The sequence below is a fragment of the Phalangium opilio genome, unplaced genomic scaffold (assembly GCF_054372755.1).
Source record: "Phalangium opilio isolate 3A_F unplaced genomic scaffold, DU_Popi_V2 ptg000113l_1, whole genome shotgun sequence".
NCBI lineage: Eukaryota > Metazoa > Arthropoda > Arachnida > Opiliones > Phalangiidae > Phalangium > Phalangium opilio.
Genome location: NW_028324209.1, coordinates 5,343,051 through 5,365,415, shown reverse-complemented (window position 1 = coordinate 5,365,415; position 22,365 = coordinate 5,343,051). Strand labels below are relative to the sequence as shown.

Genomic DNA, 22,365 nt, shown 5'->3' with positions numbered 1-22,365 from the left:
TGGGCTTGAAAAGGGGACATACATCGCAAGCAACCAACCAACCACGGCTATATACCGCGGAACAATAAAATCGGAACAAGTCTGCCGTAGAATTTCAGGCGAGGAGATTTAAGCCTTGGTGTTTAGAGATCCTTCTATAATCTATCCTAAGTTCAAATTACTCGAACTACTTTTTTCTCTATGAGGGATTACATTGCAAATAACGTCGCGGTGCCTTTCCCACTGGTTCTTTTTATAACTGAAATTGACCATAGACGGCCTTGCGGAAATAGAGCAATCCTTAAAAAAGCAGATAAAGAAGGAGAAAGAGAGAGAGAGAAAAAAAAGGGATAAAGCAGTGAAAGTTAGCGGAAAAAAAGGAAGGGATAATCATGGGCATTGCACGATGGGGAAGATGGCTTCTCCTCTTCCCTCTCTCTCTCTCTCTCTCTCTCTGCTAAAGATATAGAGGGATCCAATCTAATCATCTAGATTTAGAAAAAGGGGATGAGAAAATTGAGAGAAATAAAAATTGGGGTACTTTCTTTTGGGGGGGGGAATGATTCTTATCGTGAGCCACGCAGAAAAGCTACCGCTTTGAAATGGCGTTGTAATTTTTTTTATGAATATATATATAATTCAGTTTCGCTTGGAGCCTAGGGTCTTTTGCCTTTCATATTTTTTAAAATAATATTTTCTTTCTAAATATTAAAGTTCACTATTCTCGAGTGCGGAGAAAAAGAAAAGAAAATGGTTTTATTAACTATTATACAAAGAAAAGGTTTAAGTTAATATATTTTCTAGTTGATTTCAGGATACGATTAAGCGAAGAGCGTTTACATTATTGTGGATTCAAGGAGATATCTTTAAAATAGGCATTTTGGTCTAAATTTAGCTTACAACAGCATATTGATATCTCAAGCACAACGGGAGATATATCAATGGGAAGATGTAGTGATTGCGAATATTAAAATGGAGGCATAAGTCTTCCCATGGACCAAGTCTTAATAACTTTCCATTTAAGATTGACTTGGGCGACCGCACCCTTTTGCCGACGACGGTTTTTAAGTATCACAGATACCTTCTCCGTAGTTGTAGCCTCCCTAATTACTTAGCTCTTCGATAAGGGAAACCCCCACGTTGCGATAATTTTGGGCGTGGACACGTGACTTTGTGGATTGGAAGCGGAAATTGACACTTTCTGCAATGGTTCACACATACTTAAGGTTTATAGCTCAGGTGACACAGGGTTGTCACAGATTTTTTTCCTTGCAAAATGCCCTGACCTTTTTTTACACGTTTTCCCTAACCGTCTAAAGTAATTTTTTTAATTTTCCAATCGCCCTCTCTCTTATTTACACCTAAAAACATTTATGCCTGAATCATTCCTTTAAGGAAACCCAGCTTTCATATCAAAAAGGTAATAAAAAGATGTAAATAAATTATTAACTCATATTTTTACATCATGGTAAGCTTTCTGGAGAAATAAGTAGCTGCTATTGCATTATAGTATTTCGGAATGAGAATATAGCGTGTACAGGAAATTATCGTTTTCTCCAATACTTAAGAAAAACCGCTACTCCAATAAATGGTGAATTTCAGCACGCTCAATTACTATTTATAGAATATTATTGACTATGTATATCATATACCATACATATTTAATCGAATAAATTAATGATTTAGAGACCTCCCTTTACGTTACGGCTGTCAATGGTTTCAATAATCTCACGTAAACAACTCCAAAAACGTTAACCAAAATTTTATAGAAAAATTTCAACCAATTATTAACACGTTTTAAGTTTTGAACTAATTAGAATATTCCAACTTAAAGAATTGTTTAAATTTTGTTAAAGTTTTCCCAGTTTTAAAAGTTTCTGTAATGTCAATAAGTATATATCATTTTCAGTTAACCTAAGGGTTGGGGAAATGGAACATTAAATGTATGAAAAATAATTTCAGATGTTGAGGAAAAGGCCTCCCTCCATTTTTTTCTGATAAGATAAAAAAAACGCGTTTCCATATTAAAAAAGTGTGGGTCCAGAAAACTTTGGGCAAAGGGTTGCCTTATCTTGGTCCATAAAACTTAGTTTGTTCGCGAAAAACGAGTTTTAATGATGGCTATCACGTTCTTTCGGTCCCCTCGAGTTCCTATCTCTAGCTAAACCTAAAACTAAGGCCTAACTGTAAGGAGCGTTCTATACAGAGGGATGAAGGAACATTTCCAATCGTTTTAATGGTTAATCACCATTCTATATCTTCTTCAATTGTCACGAAACTCTTATTAGGATTGAGAGGGGTATAGGGGAATTTAACACACTCCATTTTTTTTAAACCCCAAGCTTTTAACTGTAATGGATTTTGAACTACTGGTTATAACTATTAATATAAAGGTTTTTATCTACTATCAAATACAAATAGAATTAACAGAAAGTAAGATAAACCTTTGTTCGAAATCCCTAAAACCCTATATAAATTATTTATTGACGGGCAAAACCCCTCAGGAGATTCCCAAAGTGCCAACCCATCTACATCTCGATACCAATATCTCAAAGTCCGTCTTCGTTTATAACACTGAAACGCCATTCGTTTTAATACCATTCTTTATTATCCCCTCCAAGTTGGCCGTCCCTCTTTTGACCCATCTATAACGTAGAAAGGGAATTCGGGCCTAACATCCATAGATAAAGGCTTAGATGAGGGTGAAAAATACCATCTTAACCTATAGGCATCCCTTCTCCCTCTTTGCCGGATAATACTAACCAATAGTTTTTATTTTTTAAGCCTTGGCTAGGCCGTTTATTTTAGTCGGGGATCCTCCTGTTTCACCATTCATTTTGACCATCAGCGGGATGCCCACCTTGAGCTCAGGGAGGGGGGCTAGGGTGTCCCGCGCTATAGTCGTGACGTTTCTGATGCGGTCATTTGTCACTGGTTATCCAGTATCCACGCTTCTCCTCATCTTTCAACGCCAGGGGGAGCTAAACGGAGTCGAACAAAACGCGCCAGGAGGTAAACTGTGGGTAGTCTTTCTATTCTATCTCCGAGTTAGGACTCTTTATAGATAGATGGAGGATCGTTTTATAAAGCAGCTCAGTTATAAACGTCTGATGAGACTCTAAGCCCACTTTAATTATGGCCACTGAGATTACTTAATACTATCCAGAGACGGGAATCGGTCAACCACTATCTTTAGTAGACTTACAAAGTCAAACTAAATTCTACTGAATTATATTTAAAATAATAATAATAATAATAATAATAATAAAGCTTCTACCAGAATATTACATTTCTGTAGCCGCTCCTAGGAAATACATTAAAAAAAAGTCTCCTACGTGTACGCTGCTCCTACAACATTGGTGTGCCGCGGGTAAAACATTTCTACAGGCGCCGGTGCAAAATGCATTAAGACGTTTACCCCTAAATGCTGGCTTTTCCCGAGAGCGTCCATTGCGACAAAACGTCGAATAATTTTTCCTTTCAAAGATCTTAAGACAATTTAGACCAAAATTGCCGGGATAATATTGAAAGAAAAGAAAGAAAAAATCCAATAAAATTATAAGCCGAGCTATTGACGAGGCAGTTAAAGCGAGGCGTGAAGTAACGTTAAGTAAACTCCCCGCTAGCCGTCTTAACTTATTGAATTACCAGCAGGTCCGGTAAGTAAAGAGTCTGAAAAAGCTAACAGAACCTAAAGCGTTGATGCCTAAACCCTTCGATAACCGAGGCACTTTATCAAAAAATACAAGGCGAAGCTTAAGGCTTAGGAGAAAAAGAAATATTTTTCGTTAGAAAAGACCTATTAACCGTTAAAAAGAGCCATTCCTATAAACATCGGCTTCGTTCAACGTTGCCCATCATTTCAATTGTTTCGTTAAGCCTCGGCGTCACCAGATGGCGCACGTGTGAGGCGTCCGGATCGTGAGCGGAATGGTTCTAAAATATTACAGGCTACGGGCTCGCTCGCTCGCTCAGGGCTATAAAACTGAATTATGGGCCCTTTTCCGAGTTTGTTCTTTCGTATTTTTACGTAAGGTACGAGCTCAAATATAATGGATGAATGCGCAGTTTGGGGGAAGGGACAACGAAAAATGCTAGCTAAGATTATTAAGCGTGCCATCCACGTTTTTAAACAGCAAAAATTGATAAATTAGTAAATGGTTCCCCTGTTTCAATATGAAGTCTTCCTTGTCGACTACACTTTCATTGTTTTGTATATATTTATATAAACTAACGATTTAGGTTGTAGCCTCAAAATGTCCATTGGTTAACTGACGTTTTAAGTGAAGAGTCGGAAATTAGATGCCATAGACGAATTCCGATAGAAAATTAATTAAATATTTTTAATGGGAAAATAACACAAAAAACAGTCTGGTGGATTAAACGATAAATAAACGTTGTTATTTATCATTTTTCCATTGTATTTTCAATCTCCCACAATTTCTCATTAATAATCTTTAATCGTTAATACAGACTGAAATAAAAATACGTGAAAAAACGTCAAGCTCTCTTTATCGAACATTCCCACTCATTGTGAAAGAAACAACGTGTCGCTGTCATAATGTATTCGTGAGTTTTCAATCGCGCTGTAAGAATGTGGGACTACTTTTACGTCAAAAGCGCGTTTATATATTGCTTATCCCTCCGCGAATACGCGTTACATCATTGGGTTTATAGCTGCTGGTCGAATAATAGTCGGTTTTAATATTTCCCCCTTGAAGAAAGAAAATCCCAAGAAGAGAAAAATTCCCACGCTCGATTGAAAAGGATTAAGTTTTATCCCCAAAAATAGTCTTTAGCTCTTTTCTCCTCCGCGAATGCGGCTTGCCCCTTTCTCGTAGATTTCCCTGCCACACCCTTATTTTCTAGTAAAATATGCGCTTACTCTTTCAGCAAGAAGATTAGACTAAAATATTTCACGAGGACATTGCCCCCTTGAATATGGGACCCTTACCCTTACGGAATTGGTTGAATTCTCACAGGCTGAGAGAGGTAAGGGTAAAAGGTTCGATTTAGCAGACGCCGTTTTTATAAGGTATATTGTTATATTACCTGAACTTTTATTTTAACTAAAAAACCCTCCAAAATAAATACAGTTGTGATTATATCAAATGCAAATGCAACTATAGAAAAAATAATCGTTAAAAATCGCGTGCATGAAGAGCGACGTTGCGTTTCCTTATGAAATATTATTTGTCAACGCTTCCCTTTCTTCTATACATTTTTTTCCTAACTCGGACCGTATGCATAATTAATTCTAAGTCACGGACTTAATTCTGTTTATTGAGCGAAAAAGGCAAAGGGGGGAAAAAGTACGGGTCATCAGTAGTGAGAAAAATGCACGATTAAGCGTCTGGCAGACATTGTGTTAAATTTTTCTTAAATAAAGCTCTAGCAGTTTTTCCCACGCCATGATGTCATTTTGTATAAAATCACCCCTTCCCCTTTTAACTCTTTTTATTTCGTGGCGTTATTTTTGCGTGAAAAGCCTTCTAAATATAATTGATGATTGCTTAAACTTTCCTCAATGATAAATGATAATTAGTCATAGACAGCGGTATTCTTTGTTTAATTATACTGATTTCCTAAATCAATGTGTCAGCACGCGTGAAATACGTGAAAAATATGTTGTTCCGTATCTAATAAATTAGAAGTCAACACCTTGCTCAAACCGCTTTACCTAGGGAGCTAAAACTTTGTTCGGAATTTACTCTTAAGTAGAAGATGCACGTCATAAATTACTTTACTAATCAGCGGTCATCTTGGAAAATGGCGGCAACAAACAACCAGCCTAAGGTAATAACTTTCGTGCGGTTCCACAAAAGAGAGCGGATCAGAAAAGACAAATATTTTCGAAAAAGAGTTTAGCCAAGCTATTGCCCGAAATGTTTAGGGTTTTTCGATTCCAGTGCTAAGTCAACACTACAGGATATACTTTACAAAGTAATTCGGGTCTTACCCGCTCTCTCATTGTACTAAAAATAAAACCTTTAAGCATAAAAAAATGCCACATCTTTCCCAGAGAAAATAAACATATGATTGCGAGAGATCCACTATTTCTGTTATTGGTTTTCCCTTATCTTACAGAACGTCTATATACTTCTCTCCCGTTCAATAGTAGTTTGCTCCGACTAATTTTATCCCAGTGCAATATAACATTGTGTATTCACGCGCCTAGCTTTCTGTAGTTTTCAAAGTAAAACTGAACAAAGGAAGGTCTACTTTAAAATCGAAACGTATAATACAAATTTATAAGTTCAAAGTTTGTGAAGCAATAATCAATATTGGATATCATCAGTTTCGTTTACGCGTACACGTAGCAGGGACCACTATATACAAGTACAACTAACCAATAAGGGAGATGGAAAAACCAGGAGCTCCTCCGAGGGGTTCAACACTGGAGAGAGGTTTTTGAAAGAATAAGAAAGTCCTCTGTTTTACGAATTTAAAAACATTCCCGCAATTGAGCTAGTTTCGAACTCCTTGGTTTTTGGCCAGGGGAAGAAAATCCTGGTCTATGTTCCAAGAAAATCCGATTGGACAAAGGAATATCCATAGCATTAATTCAAGAACCGTGTGGGGTTTTTTTCTTTTTCTTTTTAAAGGATGTTTGTATTTCGCGGGATCACCATCCCTAGATTGGTTCAATTTGATTGTTTTTGTAAGCCGTAGAACAAATGTAAATTTGGAGAACTTTTTCTTTCGGTTCAGCCAATTTAAGGGGGTCAAAAAAGGTTATCGCACAAAGGTTTAAATTGGGATATACGCTTCTTGAATTATGATTGGATGTACGAGTAAACGAGGGGCTATTCACTATTTCCCTGTACACCGATTACGGCCGGATTACTAGTAAACATATTAGAACTGTCGAGGATAGGGCTTTTAACGATTACTCGTAATCTCTTTAGTACAGTCCAAAGGTACAACGTGTACACCGATACGATTAGTGATTAGCCCCTCGCAGAATAGGGTTAGGGATCATGGATTGAACTGATATTGCTTTATAAAGTGGCGGTATATAATTTAAATAGTATTTTGGTGGATAGACTACAAGGTTTATAGTGAAGTTACTACACTTAAGCTTTTTTTTCAAACATTCTGAGAAAATAGATCAAAAATAGATGAATGAAGAAAAGACAAGAACACATTGACTCGTGCTTTTATAGCACAGAATCAATAGTTTTGGATAATACGATATTGAAAAATCTTGGGTTTAAGAAGGTTTTAAGGTGGATGTCATTGGATTAAAACAGGGTTTACGATAAAAATTTTGGTAGTTGAAACTTGCGCGAGAGATAGTTCAGAATACAATGCGATATATAATTCATACCCAAGGATTAACTAAGACCCCGTACAAATAGTACTATTAAGTATAAAGAGAAAGCTCGGAAGTATAAAAAAATTCGAGAAGAGTCAAATAAAAGAGCCGATAAAAATGGCATGCTTTGGAAAAAAAGGAAATAAAATTGAGAGAAAAATTGGTTACTCTCTAAGCTAAAATTCAGAATACAAAACTCACCTAAAAGGTCCATTGTGAGTTCTAAATTTTGTAAAAAATTCAGGGGAGGGGGGATCGACTATTATAGACTAATTAAAAAACGGAAAACTAATGCGGAAAATAAGCGTCGACGCGGGTCAAACAGACACATCCCGGTATAACGAAATCATAGTTAAAAACCGTTAACGAAAAAAAAGCATATTTTTACACACAAAAGGGGGGGAAAAGTGTGACGGTGTGGTAGAAAATGGTTAAGAGAAGAGGAAGAAATTGGGGATAGTAGACGGGAAAAGGAATGCCCACCCCCGATGCTCCCCGCGATTTCGCCTTCACTGCGGGACGATGCGGGAAACTTCCCTCACTAGGGGCGCGACGAACGCCCGTATGAGGCATTCTACCCTAAAACGAGCCCGGACGGACAGCACCGACAAACATCGCGTTCCGAAAGGGGGAGCGCCGACCGTTGCGCCGCCATATCGACCGGAAGAAACTACAGGGGAAACTAAAATGTTAAACTGCCGACCCCCTTAAGCGTGCCTATGATCATGTTCAATTCTTGGCGACGTTATCTAGCCCTCTTTTATCATGAACCCATATAGAACCTGTGCTATGATATCTGGTTTTTTCCATAAAAAATAGTATGTGTTCAGAGAAACCTAAGTTCTCGAGTCTTACATGGGTTCTGGATATTAACTTTAAAGCATATCAAACTCAGAAACACTAATAATGCGCGTGGTAATGACGATTTGGAATGCGATAAATTATCACGTGCAGCCATGTTTTTCCCACATGGTCCTCTCTCCATGTAAAGAGTTGCCTTAAAATACTGCGGACAAAGCAGAAATGTTATAAATGCATATAACCACCGGACCGGATATCAGGAAATTCCAGTTTCTTACTCAAGCTCTACAACTTTATTACTTTCACGAACTTCCTCATTACCAAATGCTTTACTACTATTACTTCCCCCGTTCATACCCCCATAAAGTTACCCTTTCATCTACGTGCGTGATCACATAATCGCGAGGCGCAATTTAGAAACGGAGTTTTAGGTGATCTGGTTTGTGTGTGTGTATGTGCGTTTGTTTGTAAAGATACGATACACGAAAAACAACACTGACTAATTAAAGTCTTTTATGCTAATGTTAGGCTTTGATTAGAAGAACAAGTTAATATATGAGCTGGATAGACCATTACATAATTACATACAGATAAAACCAACATACAGGGGCGAAGCCGCCATTGGGGTATTCTCTCTTTAGTCAAGAAGCAGTGCTAAAGTCAGTGCAAGTTGCCTAGCTTCCCGCTTGTAGTGAACTACGGCTCCATCTGGCCTATTCCTATTAAACTGCCAGTTCTTAGAGTTGGCACGGTGCCAATTTTCTACTAATATTAAATCTAAAATTTCATCAGAATCTATAAGAGACTTTATTTGTCCGTAGAGTTAGGCTATAACACACGTAGATATAATATTACGTATTCGTAATGTTTCTTGTTACGTATAAAAGTTAGAAGTCTTTGGAGGGCCAAAACTCACGCACATATTTTTCGGGCGTATAAAACTTTAAGGGCACCGCAATCGATGGAGAAAATTTAGGAAATGAAGATGGGGGAAAAGAACTACCTGCCGTAGAAATAGTCAGGGAGACTCTATAGGGGAATCGTTTAACTCCTTCTGATAAGCGTAACCAGTTTGAAGCGGTAAAGGGAAGCAGTTTTAAAAAAGGCACGAACGTGCATGATGTTGCGTGATCAAGTAGCGCTTCATTCCTTGTATCGAGACTCCCTTTACAAAATCTCCCTGAAATCGTTTGTAGTTTTCTCCACGTATTGGAAATGGAAAGGAGGACGGCCAGTTTTTTGGGGCCACTATGACGTCAGATGCGTGGGTGTGATTATAACTACGACTACGCGGGCGTTTTTCGTGAATGAAATGGGTCCCAATGTTGCCTCTGTCCCAATTTGATAAGAGCCTTAAACGCGAAAGATAATTTATCATCGTCACCCAGAATAAGAATAATTTTGTCTTGGAAAGTTAAAAAACTAGACTATGAAAGTTTCCTTTAAAGTATTTACTACTATACTGTATAAAACAAAATAAGTGAAGGAATGCTTGAAATTCCATAGAAATTTTAGGCTTTACACTAATAGTGAATTATATTAATTAGTATTTAATGTTATTAATTTTTTAGCTATCACTCTCTCGATAGCCAAGAGATGGCGTGTAAAGTCCCGCCACAAATACCAAAGGCATCTTAGAATCCCAATGGGGAAAATAGAAAAAACATTCCTAAAGCTGCATGCCAAAATAATCGAAGCGTTTTCGAGGCTGACATTTCTTTCTGAAAAATGCAAAAGTCCCAAAACGTCTCCCTCCATACAACTTTGGCTTCTTTCTTCTAAATTGCAAGCAACTATCCTATAGCTTGACATTTGACCTTTAAGACAGAAAGCTGCCTAGTCAAGACTTTGGGAAGTTTCTTCCAAACAATATCGACATTCGAAAATCGAATATTACGTTGGAGGGTGCTTAGTCACCCTTATTTCCAAAACCCGGAAACGCCCACCTGCCCAACTAGAAGGGGGTCCTCCCTCCTCTCGTCTTCATATATAGATAATCAATAATTTGGAATTCAAAAGGGGGACCATAAAGATTGGGAATGGAATGAGGCGCTATGACGTACGTGTCAAAATTCAAATGGTCTGAGAGATAGAACTTCAAACAAGCCCGAAATTTTTATACCCCTTTTTTAAGACTATCTAGCAGTATTTTTGGAGAATGAGAAGGAAACGAGAATTCTCGCTTGCTTTTCTAATTTTCTTACTGGGAATGCGGAAGATCTGAAGATCACCCATAAAAGAAAGTGTACTTGAGGAACTGAAAGCTGTAAGTTGGCGAGAACCATCAAGGGTACAAAATTCCCTGAACTAAACGTGCTAACAAAGCTAATCTTGATATACGAAGAATATGAACTCTTAACTCTTGTCACTTCATTTTTGTTTTCAATTACTTTAGTATAATTGCCTTGGGTCTGTCCGAATCGATGACATCATTTTAGACTTATAGAAGTCAGATAATTGATGTAAAACGTTTCATCGTATGAAATAGTGTCTTATTGGTCCAATAATCAATTTAAAAATTTATGCCGAGGGAAAACACTTTCGTTCTAATAGTCAAGCACCACCACTGGTCATCTTGAAAGAAATTTATGGTAGAAAACAAGTTTTAACTGTAAGAGTTCAGATGATGCAATTGCAGGCTCTTGGTGACGCGCTTGGAAGTTTTGGAACGGATCCAAAGGGACTTGGCCTAGATCGGACTATAGCTTTTGCCTCACGGCGACAGCTTAGCTTGGCAATAAAGCCTTTAATGGTTTATGGTTTAAACGGCGCGATTCTCGCTGCCACGATAAGTTAAGGGATCTGGGATGTTGAATGAAAACGATTTGTAAAAGAGGCTGAAAGACAGAATGCACAGCGCTAGTAGGGCACGTCTAAAGGGTGGGCCAGCTAGAGGGGCAGTGGGTCGTTATTGATCAAAAATGTACCAAACGGATAAAATTCGGGGACATGCTAGCTGGTCCCCTACGGAAAAGGAAATGGGATACCAGCTAATCGAGCCATTTTTGGGTAGACATTCCTAAATGAAAAACCACGCCAAGGCTTACCGAAACGTACGGGTGATTTATTTTGAAATTAAATTGATAATTGATTTATGCCCCGGATAAAGAAGTAGGAAATAGAACGCATTTGAATGGGAACTTTGGAAGAATGATTAAATTTCCGAATGGAATTTGGATCAAATTCTTGTTTTCTATTAATATAAATTGTAATGTAGACATCTGGACTCCTATGTTATAATTAGAATGGCCTAATAATACAATCTGTAAGTTTTAATTATAAAATAGCAAAATAACAGTGCTTTGCAATTTGGCGTTCGGCGGGTAAAACATTTCTACAGGCGTCGTATTGAAAATACATTTTAAGCGTTGCCCCTGCATGCGGGCTTTCCCTGAACGTAAGATTTTACTACAGGCCTGGGCAAATTTACGTTTGATCCGGTCATAAGGAACGCTTACTAGTGAAGGAACGACGATCGGTGGACAATGGTTGGATTTTGAACTTTTCTTTTTTTTTAATTTTTAATTTTTAATTTTTGTATATAGACATGTGTCGTAATAGTTTTACAGATACATTTATGTAAATACCATTTAATTTCATTTTAAATATGTGATAATATACTTGCGGACCTATTTAATAGGTTCCTCCCTGTTACAAAAGGGACTCTTGTACAGAGAAGTAAATAAATATTCATTCATTCGTTTATACTCAAGTCTAAATGGGCATTTACGTAGACCATTAAGAAACTATGAAAGTCTACTCTTAAAGTACTTTAAGAAATACAAATGACTCTTCGGAGACTTTTGGCCCTAGAGAAACCTATAGTCCACGGGGAAACCAAAAAGAAAACGTAATAAATTTAAATAAAAACGCATTACAGTCAAGAGAAACAAAACTAAACGGGCGGAAAATTTTGTTAAAAGAGAAAATTAGAAAAAGCTATACACCCACCAGGCCAGCCCCGAAGTCAAACTTAATGATGATAAAAAGTTTGGACTTCCCCCTTAGGGAAATCAAATGATTGACTTTGAAAAGAAGCTCGAATAAAAACGAATAATCAAAATAAAAACAGGCATTGCCAAGGCTTAATTTCTCCCTTGATATATTAAGAGTACCTCCATTAAGAAAAATAAAAAGAATACACACGCAAGACCAACTTCACATCAATTAAACTTTTTTAGAACTTCCATAAGACAGAAAATTCACTTAAAATTAAGCTATTGGACTCAAATAAAGAAATCAATCTTGATTAAATTTACATAAAATTTGGTTTTAAAAGAAAATAACTTCGTGTTAAATTTATATATTCTCATAAGAAATTGACCGTAAACGTATTTGACAATGTCTAGACGTATGAGATCCTTCAAATTTGCCGCGAAATTAATATCACGTGGTTGTTAGTTTTAAGTATAAAACGTCTAGAGGAGAAGTTTACAAGTTTACGTACAATTGTTTCTTCTTAAATGGAAGCGCGAGATGAAAATGAGTCAAATTGGATATGGCTTCCTTCTATAGTTATATAAGATTCAGATGTCACCAAGCAAAAGCCGATAAAGCAACATAATCCCTGACAAGGGACAACAATTTATCCGTAGCTTTCTCCAATAAGAATATCCTAGGATACTGAAAGCAAAGATTATGTCTCGCGTTTAAAGCTCTAGGAAACTATTACTAAGGACGACGGAATACAGATTAACCAATCGAAGAATTACCAAAGGAGTAAAGCCTGACGTGACATAGCCTAACAGATATTTTTCCCGGTAATGTCTTTCAGCGTTAAGTCTCTACCGTTTACTAAGACTACGTTCACACTAGTGATTTCTATTGATGTAAGGCGGTCATGTGATTTTTAACTAAAGTCTAAGGTGAAGTGTTCAAGAATCTCTTTTCCGTGTTATTTTTGGAAAAGGTAGTCAAACTTCATTTAGATTTTATGAAAAGCTAGTGACCATACCACTTTAAACTATTTTGGAAAGGTTAAATAATCCAAGCTTTGACTATGAAGGGATTTCCACACTAAGCCTGTGGCTTGTTTACATGTGGGTCCCTTTACAATGCATAGAGGGGGGTGGTGACTAGCCCCTATGCCACAGCTAACCTACAGCGCCCTATACTAACTATTACCGTTAACCTCTGCAAGTTTTGATGGAAAGGAGAAACCGGGTTAGACCGCGGAGGAAAACTCCTTTTACCAAGCGGGAAGAGAACTTGCAAACTCTACGCAGAAGGATTTGTTCCCAGATTTTCACCCGGTGCCACATTCCGGGATCGAACCCGGGATCCTCTTGCTGCGAGGCGAAAACCGCTAACCGCTACGCCACCCCACCTTATTGTTAGTTAACAATCAGAGGAAAAATTTGCATTTACTTCGACATTTCTAAAATGATCCTAATGTGAACAATAATTTAGGTTTCAAAATTGTATTCGCTTCTACGAACGCTCAAATGACCACATCATTGATAACTTCCGTCTAATGAGAAAGAAAAACCTTTTCTTGCATCTATCATTTTCTTTGAAGAACTGACCGAAATATAGCCAGGCATTTTCGCGAAAAGTTTAAAACACCAATTTCCAGAAACGGTCATCATCCTTCGGAAATATAAACCAAGAAATATAACGGTCAGTTACTTTAAAACGATCCGGAGGAAAATGAAGCTGAGGAAAAATGGTGAAAAAAGGACACCGTTCAGGATATCTCTTGCAGGCCTTCAATGGGCAATGGCCCCTTTTTTGGAAAGCGGAAAGGGGAAGAAGGGGGAAAGCATGAAAAGAACTTCTCCCAATTACCGAAATCGGTATCCCATTACCCCCGGTCACTAGCTCCCACACCCCGGGTACGGAACTTAAGACGTATCGTTAAGGAAGCTCCGAAGAAAAGAACGAGTCTTACATCTATCCGAGTTTCATGAAAGTAAGAAAGACACGAAAACTAAATTGGTATGGAGACGACATCATCCCAGCACGAGGGATGAACCTTTAGTCCATAAAGCTCGCTTGCCTTCTGCAGAATCTCAGATTACTTCTATTGACTAAGGAGGGTTAGAATCTGAACCATCATTAGTCCATAAAGATGGCTGGGTTTTCCGCTTTTTGGCTATAGTTTTCTTTTTTTGCAAAACTATCAGAGTGCAGTGATGCGACTAAGGCTTAACCCTTAAAAGTTAACGCAAATTATAACTTACAAAATCGTGTCTCTTGATGAGGTAGGTTAAATTTTTGAGATAAGAGTGGTGCGTACAAGGTATACAGACTATAACTAAAGAAACAAGTTCTTTAAGGAGACACGAAACTACAAAACCAGATATGTCTAGCATAAAAATAATTAGCGTTACTGGATAATTAAATGAGCGGGGACCCTATCATTGTTTTTATTTCTTAACCTTTAACCCTTTGGCTCTTTAAAGTGAACTCCCATGCACGACCACGGTGGAAGGTTGCCCAGGGTTAATACAGCAACGCCAGTTATTAATACATCCATGGTCACAGCCTCGAGTCACCCAGTCGCCAAGACACTAACAGAAACTACCATTAAAGCCGCACTGTAACTTTACCCAATGTCCTCAAGTTTGTCCAAGACCTAAGCTCAAACATGCCAAGTAGGCCTTATACAAACGTTTTTCGTGGGCGGGGAAAAAGAGAGATCAATCTATACCGACAATAAAAAAGTATAGCTCAGGCAAATCGTATTAGCTCCACCGTCTCAATAGCCGCTCAGCCGCATATCAGAATAACTGATCGTGTCCATTCTTAGCCCTAGTTACTACCCCTTCTAGACCCTGCCAGGGAAAAAGAGAGAGAGAGAGAGAGGACAAACTCCATTTAGGTAAAGACAAGTATAAGTAATGGTATTATAGGGGTGAACTAAAGGGTATATAGAAAAAGCCCCTCTATAGTTTCTTCTTTTTCCCTAGAAGTAGACTAATCCAACGTTATATACAATCATTAACAGGTTAATTTAGTGTCCTTCCGTCTTTATGAAATTATCAGCTGTTACTGTATACTTTCAACATTTTCATTCAGAGAACTTGGCAAGCATATTTAAGGCAAAACTGTTAAACGCAGAAATAAGTTCAATATTCTAAAGCGATTGATTTAGTTGAGCAAGGGTGTATTCCATTTAAGGATTAAAAGAAGCGGGAAATGAAGTAAACAACATTCGTATGTATTTCCACCTTCCCTGAGTTATTTTATATTAACTTTTAGTTAATCAACATCTGGTATACTTCTTACAACGACATCTCATCACTCTTTTTTCGTTCGCCCACTTCTATTACCTAGCAAGGGTCAGTTTGGGGGGGAGGTAGAGCACCAATGTCGATTAGAATAGGAAAGAAGATAGTTCAGCTAAATTGCTATATCGGTTCTATATCTTCAATCTTCCCCTACAGGCCTAAAACCTAGATCTTAAGTTTCCAGAAGGATTTATTTATTTGTCTTAATTATCGTGCTGTATTCTCTATAGTTCTTGGGCAGTTAAAACAACTAGACAAAGCTGAGGCGGCTTAACACGCAATGCTCGAACTGTTTCTTCTACAAAGCACGTTCTATCGAAGACAAATTGTTAGTACAAAGCCTGACAATAGTAAACAAAGTTTAACGGATTATTGTTGTCTATTTATGTCTAAATTAATAGTCATACCATGCATCTTACAACCTCTATAAGGGATACAAAGTTCATGGTAATACTGAAAGTCAATCCTTTGTTTCTATTGGCCCGCTCTTAAAAATATATACTAAGAAAAAATAAAAAAGTAAATAGGTAATATAAACTTTGCTCTATTGTTCTTGCGCTCCACGTAACCTTACTAAAATTGAGGAATGAAATTTCGTTGTCGTATTATAAATTTCCTGGAATTGTTTACAACTCAATGGATATTGGATTACTCCCCCAACTAAGTAACAATTAAGATTTAAAAATAATGGAGATTGAAAAACATCATTTACGCATCTATGGCTTTCAATTGAATTCGCTTTAAAAGCGGTCAGCCGTAAATAGAGCTGCCAAAATTATAAGGCTAAAAATAAATCAGAAAGAAGAAAGGAAATTTTAAAAAAGAGATGGTGGAAAAAAAAAATTCTGTAAAGACTGCATTGTTTGAAAGCACAAAAGCGTGAGATGTAGAAGAGAATGAAGGGCGATGGATTTTTTTCTTTAAATAGAGAAATTGAAGCTTGTTCTTCAAATTAAACGGAAGAGGGAAAAGTACGAAGGTTGCTATTTTCTCCAGGAAGTTTAGTTCCATCCCTTGATCATCGCGAGTTTTGAGTTTTATGAAATGAATCGTTTGATATGATAGCTTGTCGTAGAAACCAAAGAGGGTATAAAGTAGAGGCGTAGAAGCTAACACCATTGGCGAAGCATTTTACCAGATATCGTAGTCACTTTCTATTTCATTTATTTGTTTAATTTTCCTCCTGATATTCAGTTCACTAAATTTTAACCAATAAGAAGACAGATAAATATGAGTTGAAAGGGGAAAAAACTTAGAGGCAAGAACTTTAGAACCCAGTGTAAGCTCTATACTTCTCTTCTTTATACCCTCTATGGTAACACGTCATCGATTATCCCATGGGCGAGGCACTCTCAAAGGTTTAGATGAGATTAAATAGAAAGTAAACTATAAATCCCACTTAAAACTCTCGCGTTGTTCTAGAGCCAGTTGACTTTACAAAATTATACTAGGTGCTATAATGAAGAAACTTATGTTTAGTTAGACTGGTAGCGGACGACGTTTAGTTTTGACATCTTAAGCGTCTAAATTGAGGCTCAGATCTTAAAGGACAGAGGGATGCAGCAAAAACCAGATCTATAAGGTTTCAGTCTGTACCCATGTTCCCATCTACGGAACGGCAACAAAGTCCTCCCAGCATGTTCATGCAGAGTTTCGGTAGGGTAGCACGGTACGGAAACGTCAAAGATGTCCCCCTGCGCCTAAAAAAGGAGAGCTAATTCCCATACAAATACAATACGGCGCTACGCGGCAGCACTTAACTGTCGCCTACCGAAGGGTATGAACTTGCTCAAGGTACACTGGGAGACTTTCACTGCCGCAGGTTGTCGCCCATCATCATTTCCTCTCGCTCCATCTTACCTCTTTTCTCCCTGCTTAAACCTAGAGGATGGAACGTATTTCCAAGGTTTCCACCATCTTGTTAATAAAGAAAAAGGGAGCTGCGAAGATATCCTTTTTCATGAATCCCCGGTCGTACCCATAAAGGGATTTAAGGTTCCCTTTCGTACCCCTACACTTTTAGTGTTATTCTACCCGTATAGTGACGTACCTCCCTCGAACTTCTTCTATCCGAAATCGATGTGCCCCACTTTCTTAACTCAATTGAATCCCCCTCTCTCTCTAACACAAAGACAGAGAAAAGTTATAGAAGAGTTCGAACCCCACCCGTCAGTTCTCCAAAATTTTCTTCGTCCCCAAAAATAAAACAAGCTGGCGTAATAGTTTATAAGCGGGGGGTCGTAGGTAATATTGATTTTGTATAAAATCGTAAAAGGGTGGAATGGTTTATTTTTTTGCTCCTTCTTTAACATATAGGTACTCCTCTATTTTTCCCGGGTTATCAAACATAACGGTTAATGAACGTACGAACATCATATTGCTTTTTCTTATCTATACAGGGTGTTCTTTGAACGACTTTATGTCCAAAATGTAACTTCTAAGTCAATTTGTCGTAAAGGCCACCGTTTTCAAGTTAAGATTGGAGTATTTAATTATGAAACTGAAAGACAAGGATTTCTAATGTAATTAAGGGGTCATCCGTAAAATTCGTCAATCACAACTCGAAAAGGGTGGCTCGGACGAAAAAATGTAATAGCATACTTTCGACTCAAAACCTCCCAAAGAAAACCCCCTTAATTTCAGATAAAATCTTTCAGAAATGCCCTGTATAGATACATTGATTTATATTATTCAGTAGGTATCGTTTATGGAGTTTCTAATTTAGTTCATGAGAACTGTTTGACTTTCAAATAGAAAAGTGAATTATAACCCATAGAATAATAGTTATTTTCTTTAACGTAATATATAAGGAAATTTTAGTTGAATGTTATTTGAAATATTGTAGAGTGGTCTTCCAATTTTCATAATTGAACCCTGAAGATTTAGCCCCGGATTTATTTCTGTATGGTATTTTATTCCAATTTAGTTTAACATAAAACTTCGATAAGTTGACTTAAATTTATCGTACCAAGTTTTAATTTTACATTAACCACAGTTTCCTAAAAGAAATTATAAATTGAAGAATAGATTTTTCAATATGAAATTGGAAGCTAACTTAATTTCCAAATAAAAGATTTTAAAATTTTCAGAACTTTCAAATTCAATTTCAAAAACCTTTACACTCCACTCGATATATATATATTATCAACTCCCTTTGATTCGTTCGTTTGTACGCTTAAGAACAAGGGGGAAAAAAACTCCCTTAAAACGCTTAAACGCAATCAGTTTAGTACCCCTATGCTTCTCCCTATATCTCCCTCCATCGCTAGAGACGATAGAATTTTCCCGTACTCTGTCTGGTAAATAGGTTTCCAGCTCGGAAACGGGGTCCTAGGGACTAGGGTATAGTAATTTTCTTTTTTGCCCTTATGGTATAATCGCGTTCGCTTCCTTCTTCCAAAGATAGTCTTAGAGAAGAAGAGAGAAGAAAAAAAGGCTTAAAAGCTAAGAATCTCTCTCATCCAACGCGTGCAGGAGCTAACAAAAATTCGATTTATTTTTTTATGAGCGCCTCCTAGGCAATGCCAAGGTAAAAATACCTATAAGTACATCACCGTAAGTCTCCGACATCGCAATGTAGTTAAGTACAGTCTATAATATAGAGTATGTCTCGGCCTTAGCTTTACATTCTTCGTGAATCTAATTACCGCAATAAACTTAATTATCCTTGATTTTTACCTTTTTAGATATCTTAATACAGAGATAGATGTAATTTTAGAAGTAGGAATAGAGAACAGAGTAATGTGGGCGCGCGTCAAAGTCCCGGATCCCCTTCCACTTGACAGAGGGATATGAAAGAAGAGGCGGGTCATAGCGACAGAGGTAAAAAGGAATTACGTATTTTTGGCCGTCCCCAGTCAGCAACGTCATCATAACGTAATTTAAGTGAGCCAATAAGATAATTTAAACTTTTCGTTACGTGTTGGAGGGAGGGCTCTATACTGGGCTATGAGTCGGACTGAAGTAAATACTAACCGTTCTCCATTCCTACTTCCTTAATCTTAAACCAAAATGGAGACTTTTCGTAGTTTACTTAAGTATAAAGTGTAATCCATGGTAGTATAGTATAAGGTCTTGCTCGGGGGCTTTTGCTAACCCTCCCCCGCATCTCAACGTTCACTTCCTGAGCAATCATTTTTCCCTCCTTTCTGAGTGTCTAGATTAGGCCCAACTTAGTGATTTTCTTTTTATTTTCCGGAAGATACTTATATCTTTGGTTTTTCCCCTCTTTTCTTATTTTAGCAAATAACACTTATTTTGATTGAATGAAATGACAAAGTAAGAAAACTGAGTTTAAGTCAACGCGTATTATTGCCATTTAGGCGATTGAGAATTATTTATTGGGTACAGGAACGTTTTAAACGAGTAGAACAACTATAACCTTCGTTGGCGCAGCGATATTGGCGTAAATGCCAATTTTCGTGTAACGTTTTAACCATGTTTCCTTGTTTAGGTTTTAAGATGATAATTTGGATTTTAGAAATATTTAACCATTAATAAAATCAAAGGCAAAAAGAATTAACAGAAAGTAAGTCAGTGTCATGGGTTTTGGATGAAACCCTTCCGCGTAGACGAGAAGTTTCGCTTTCACCATAGCTTCTTAGTTCAACGAATTATACAGGGTGTTTCTCAAAGATTTGTCAGAAATTAAGGGGAATGTTCTTTTAGGCGATTTTGAGTCGAAAATGAAACTTCTATGACATTTTGTCGTCCGGGAAACAGTTTTCAAGTCATGAGGATGACCACTTAGATTTAATTAAGAAACTGAAAGACAATGCTAATCTAATTAACGAGTTCATCCGTAAAATACTCCAATCAAAACTTTGGAGTTCAAAGAAAACTGCCTTTGATTGCTGACGCATCTTCCAGAAACACCCTGAATATTTCCTGTCTCCGAAGAGGCAACGTGAACCAAACATCATGGCGTTCTCCTCACCGACTCACTTTGATTTATTCCATATTTACTTTAATAAAATCAAATTTCGCCCAAAAAATGCTATCTCTTAACCCCAAAACCTAAAGAGATTCGAAATTATTTCCAACTCAGAAGACCTTCAAAGCTTTTTATAGTTATTCCTACATCTCTTCCGTTCGACGCTACTGCTTAGGGCTCTAGTACTAACTCATAATTCCGTCTAGTATTTTGGGCGCGAGAGACGTCTGACAAGTTCACTTAAAACGTCAAATACCTTTTCCGGAAAAAACCCGGTCGAACGCGTATCCTTCTGTCAGAGTCACGATCGTACGAAAAAGAACCCAAACCCTTTGCGTTAATACAACTTACAAGCGAAAGCTGCACTTTCAGCTTATTACGTTAGATGCCTGATGTCTTGCCAACTATTTTCATCTACAGACTCTGAATTCGCACTTAACTAAAGACATTTCTATACAGCCAATTTTTTTGATATTAGAGCTATTATCAACTGACAACGATTTTATGTCGTGTAAAAATGAAGGATATTTATAGAAAATAATTTAAAAAAAAACTCGAGTGAGAAACGAGTAATTATTGATAGAAGACCAGGGATAGATTTAATTTTAGAAGAAGGAATGGAGAACGGTTAGTATTTACTTCAGTGCGGCTCATAGCCCAGTACAGAGCCTATCCCTCCAAAACGTAACGAAAAGTTTAAATTATCTTATTATCTGACTTAAACTATGTTTTTATGACTTTGCTGACGGGGACGTCGAAAAATACGTAATTCCTTTTTACCTCTGTCGCTATGACCTGTCTCTTCTTCGTCCCGTGGAAGGGGATCCGGGACTTTGACGCGCGCCCACATTACTCTGTTCTCCATTCCTACTTCTAAAATTAAATCTATCCCTGATCATACTAAACTATTGTTAAGTTATTTTGTCTAGCAGTTTCACTTTCTGTTTTCTGTTAGTAATAGATTTAAGGAAAGTTTGTTACTTTTCACAGCGTTCAGCTTGCTGCCCATCATTTGTTTGGCCACAAACGCCGCCATGTTGTTTAGATGGAATTGTAAGAACCCGCTTTGGCTTGATGAGAAGTTAGGTTGTTACGAGAGCGTGCACTTAAAGTTGTTCAGCGCTGGAGTTTCAGTTGCCTTTATGCCGCGATATGAAGGTTGACGAGTTCTCAATATACTCAGTCGTCAGGACTCTGCAAAAGATTGAAAAAGAAAAGAATTTATTAGACACAAGTGAGATTTAACAAAAATTCAAAAACAAAGACTAATATTATTATAAATACGTGCAATTCTAATATTAGGAGGTTTCAAAAATTTCCCTTTAATAGCTAACTTCGCTAAACATAACATAAAACTAAATGTGGTATGAATTTTAAAGAATAACAATTCGCAGCTAAGTCAATAAAGTTATAAAATATTAAATCAAAGCTTTAAAAATATTAAATTTCAAATTTAAACCATCTCCCCTACACTAAAATATTCTAAAATTCAACCAACTCATCAAAAATTTGCATAGAGTCAAAAATCTCAACTTTATCAGTCGCATAAAGGCGTCTCAAAATTTCTCACAAAAGCGAGTAAGAAAAATAGAAAACCAAACTTTCGCGAGATAGGCCTTAGCCTCGAAAGAAGAAAAATTATCATACTAAAACAACAAAGAATGTCCTTCCGTCCCTTCAACCCTTTTTACACACACGCCTCGTGCAACTTTTATATAGTAAATTCCAAAATCTAAACTCAATCAATAACGGCTAAAAACGCGTTTTTTATACACGCACACACCCCCTCGTCCCAGTTGACCAAGATAACAGCGATTTACATTTATTTCCTCTCCCCGTGAATATACTTGCACTTTCTAGCTGATATCAACCCAACTCAGAAGTAAATTAACCCTAAATTATTTAAAAAAAGTTAATAATTGAACGCCAAAGGTTTTTCTTACACGTTGTTTGGTCAATTTTCTTAAACTCACTATCACGTGGTTCTAATTATGATTTTCCCCCATCATCATACAGTATTTTCCAGAGGAACTAAGTACTAACAGGGATAGATTTAATTTTAGAAGTTGGAATGGAGAACAGAGTAGTCTGAGCACGTGTTG

General features: G+C 37.2%; 1 protein-coding gene across 5 annotated transcripts in view; it reads right to left on the bottom strand.

The window, feature by feature from the left end:
• The window catches only part of cpx (synaptic transmission protein complexin), a 151,623-nt gene that overhangs the window by 10,842 nt on the left and 118,416 nt on the right, over window positions 1–22,365 (bottom strand). For 4 of the 5 annotated variants that reach the window (XM_089852446.1, XM_089852445.1, XM_089852448.1 and 1 more), the window contains one exon: window positions 21,245–21,457. In XM_089852446.1, the coding sequence (XP_089708572.1) occupies window positions 21,245–21,299 (55 nt within the window). In that variant the 5' untranslated portion in view covers window positions 21,300–21,457. Of the gene's footprint in view, window positions 1–7,498; window positions 8,072–21,244; window positions 21,458–22,365 lie in introns of those variants that run through there. The other variant, XM_089852449.1, reaches the window with a different exon arrangement.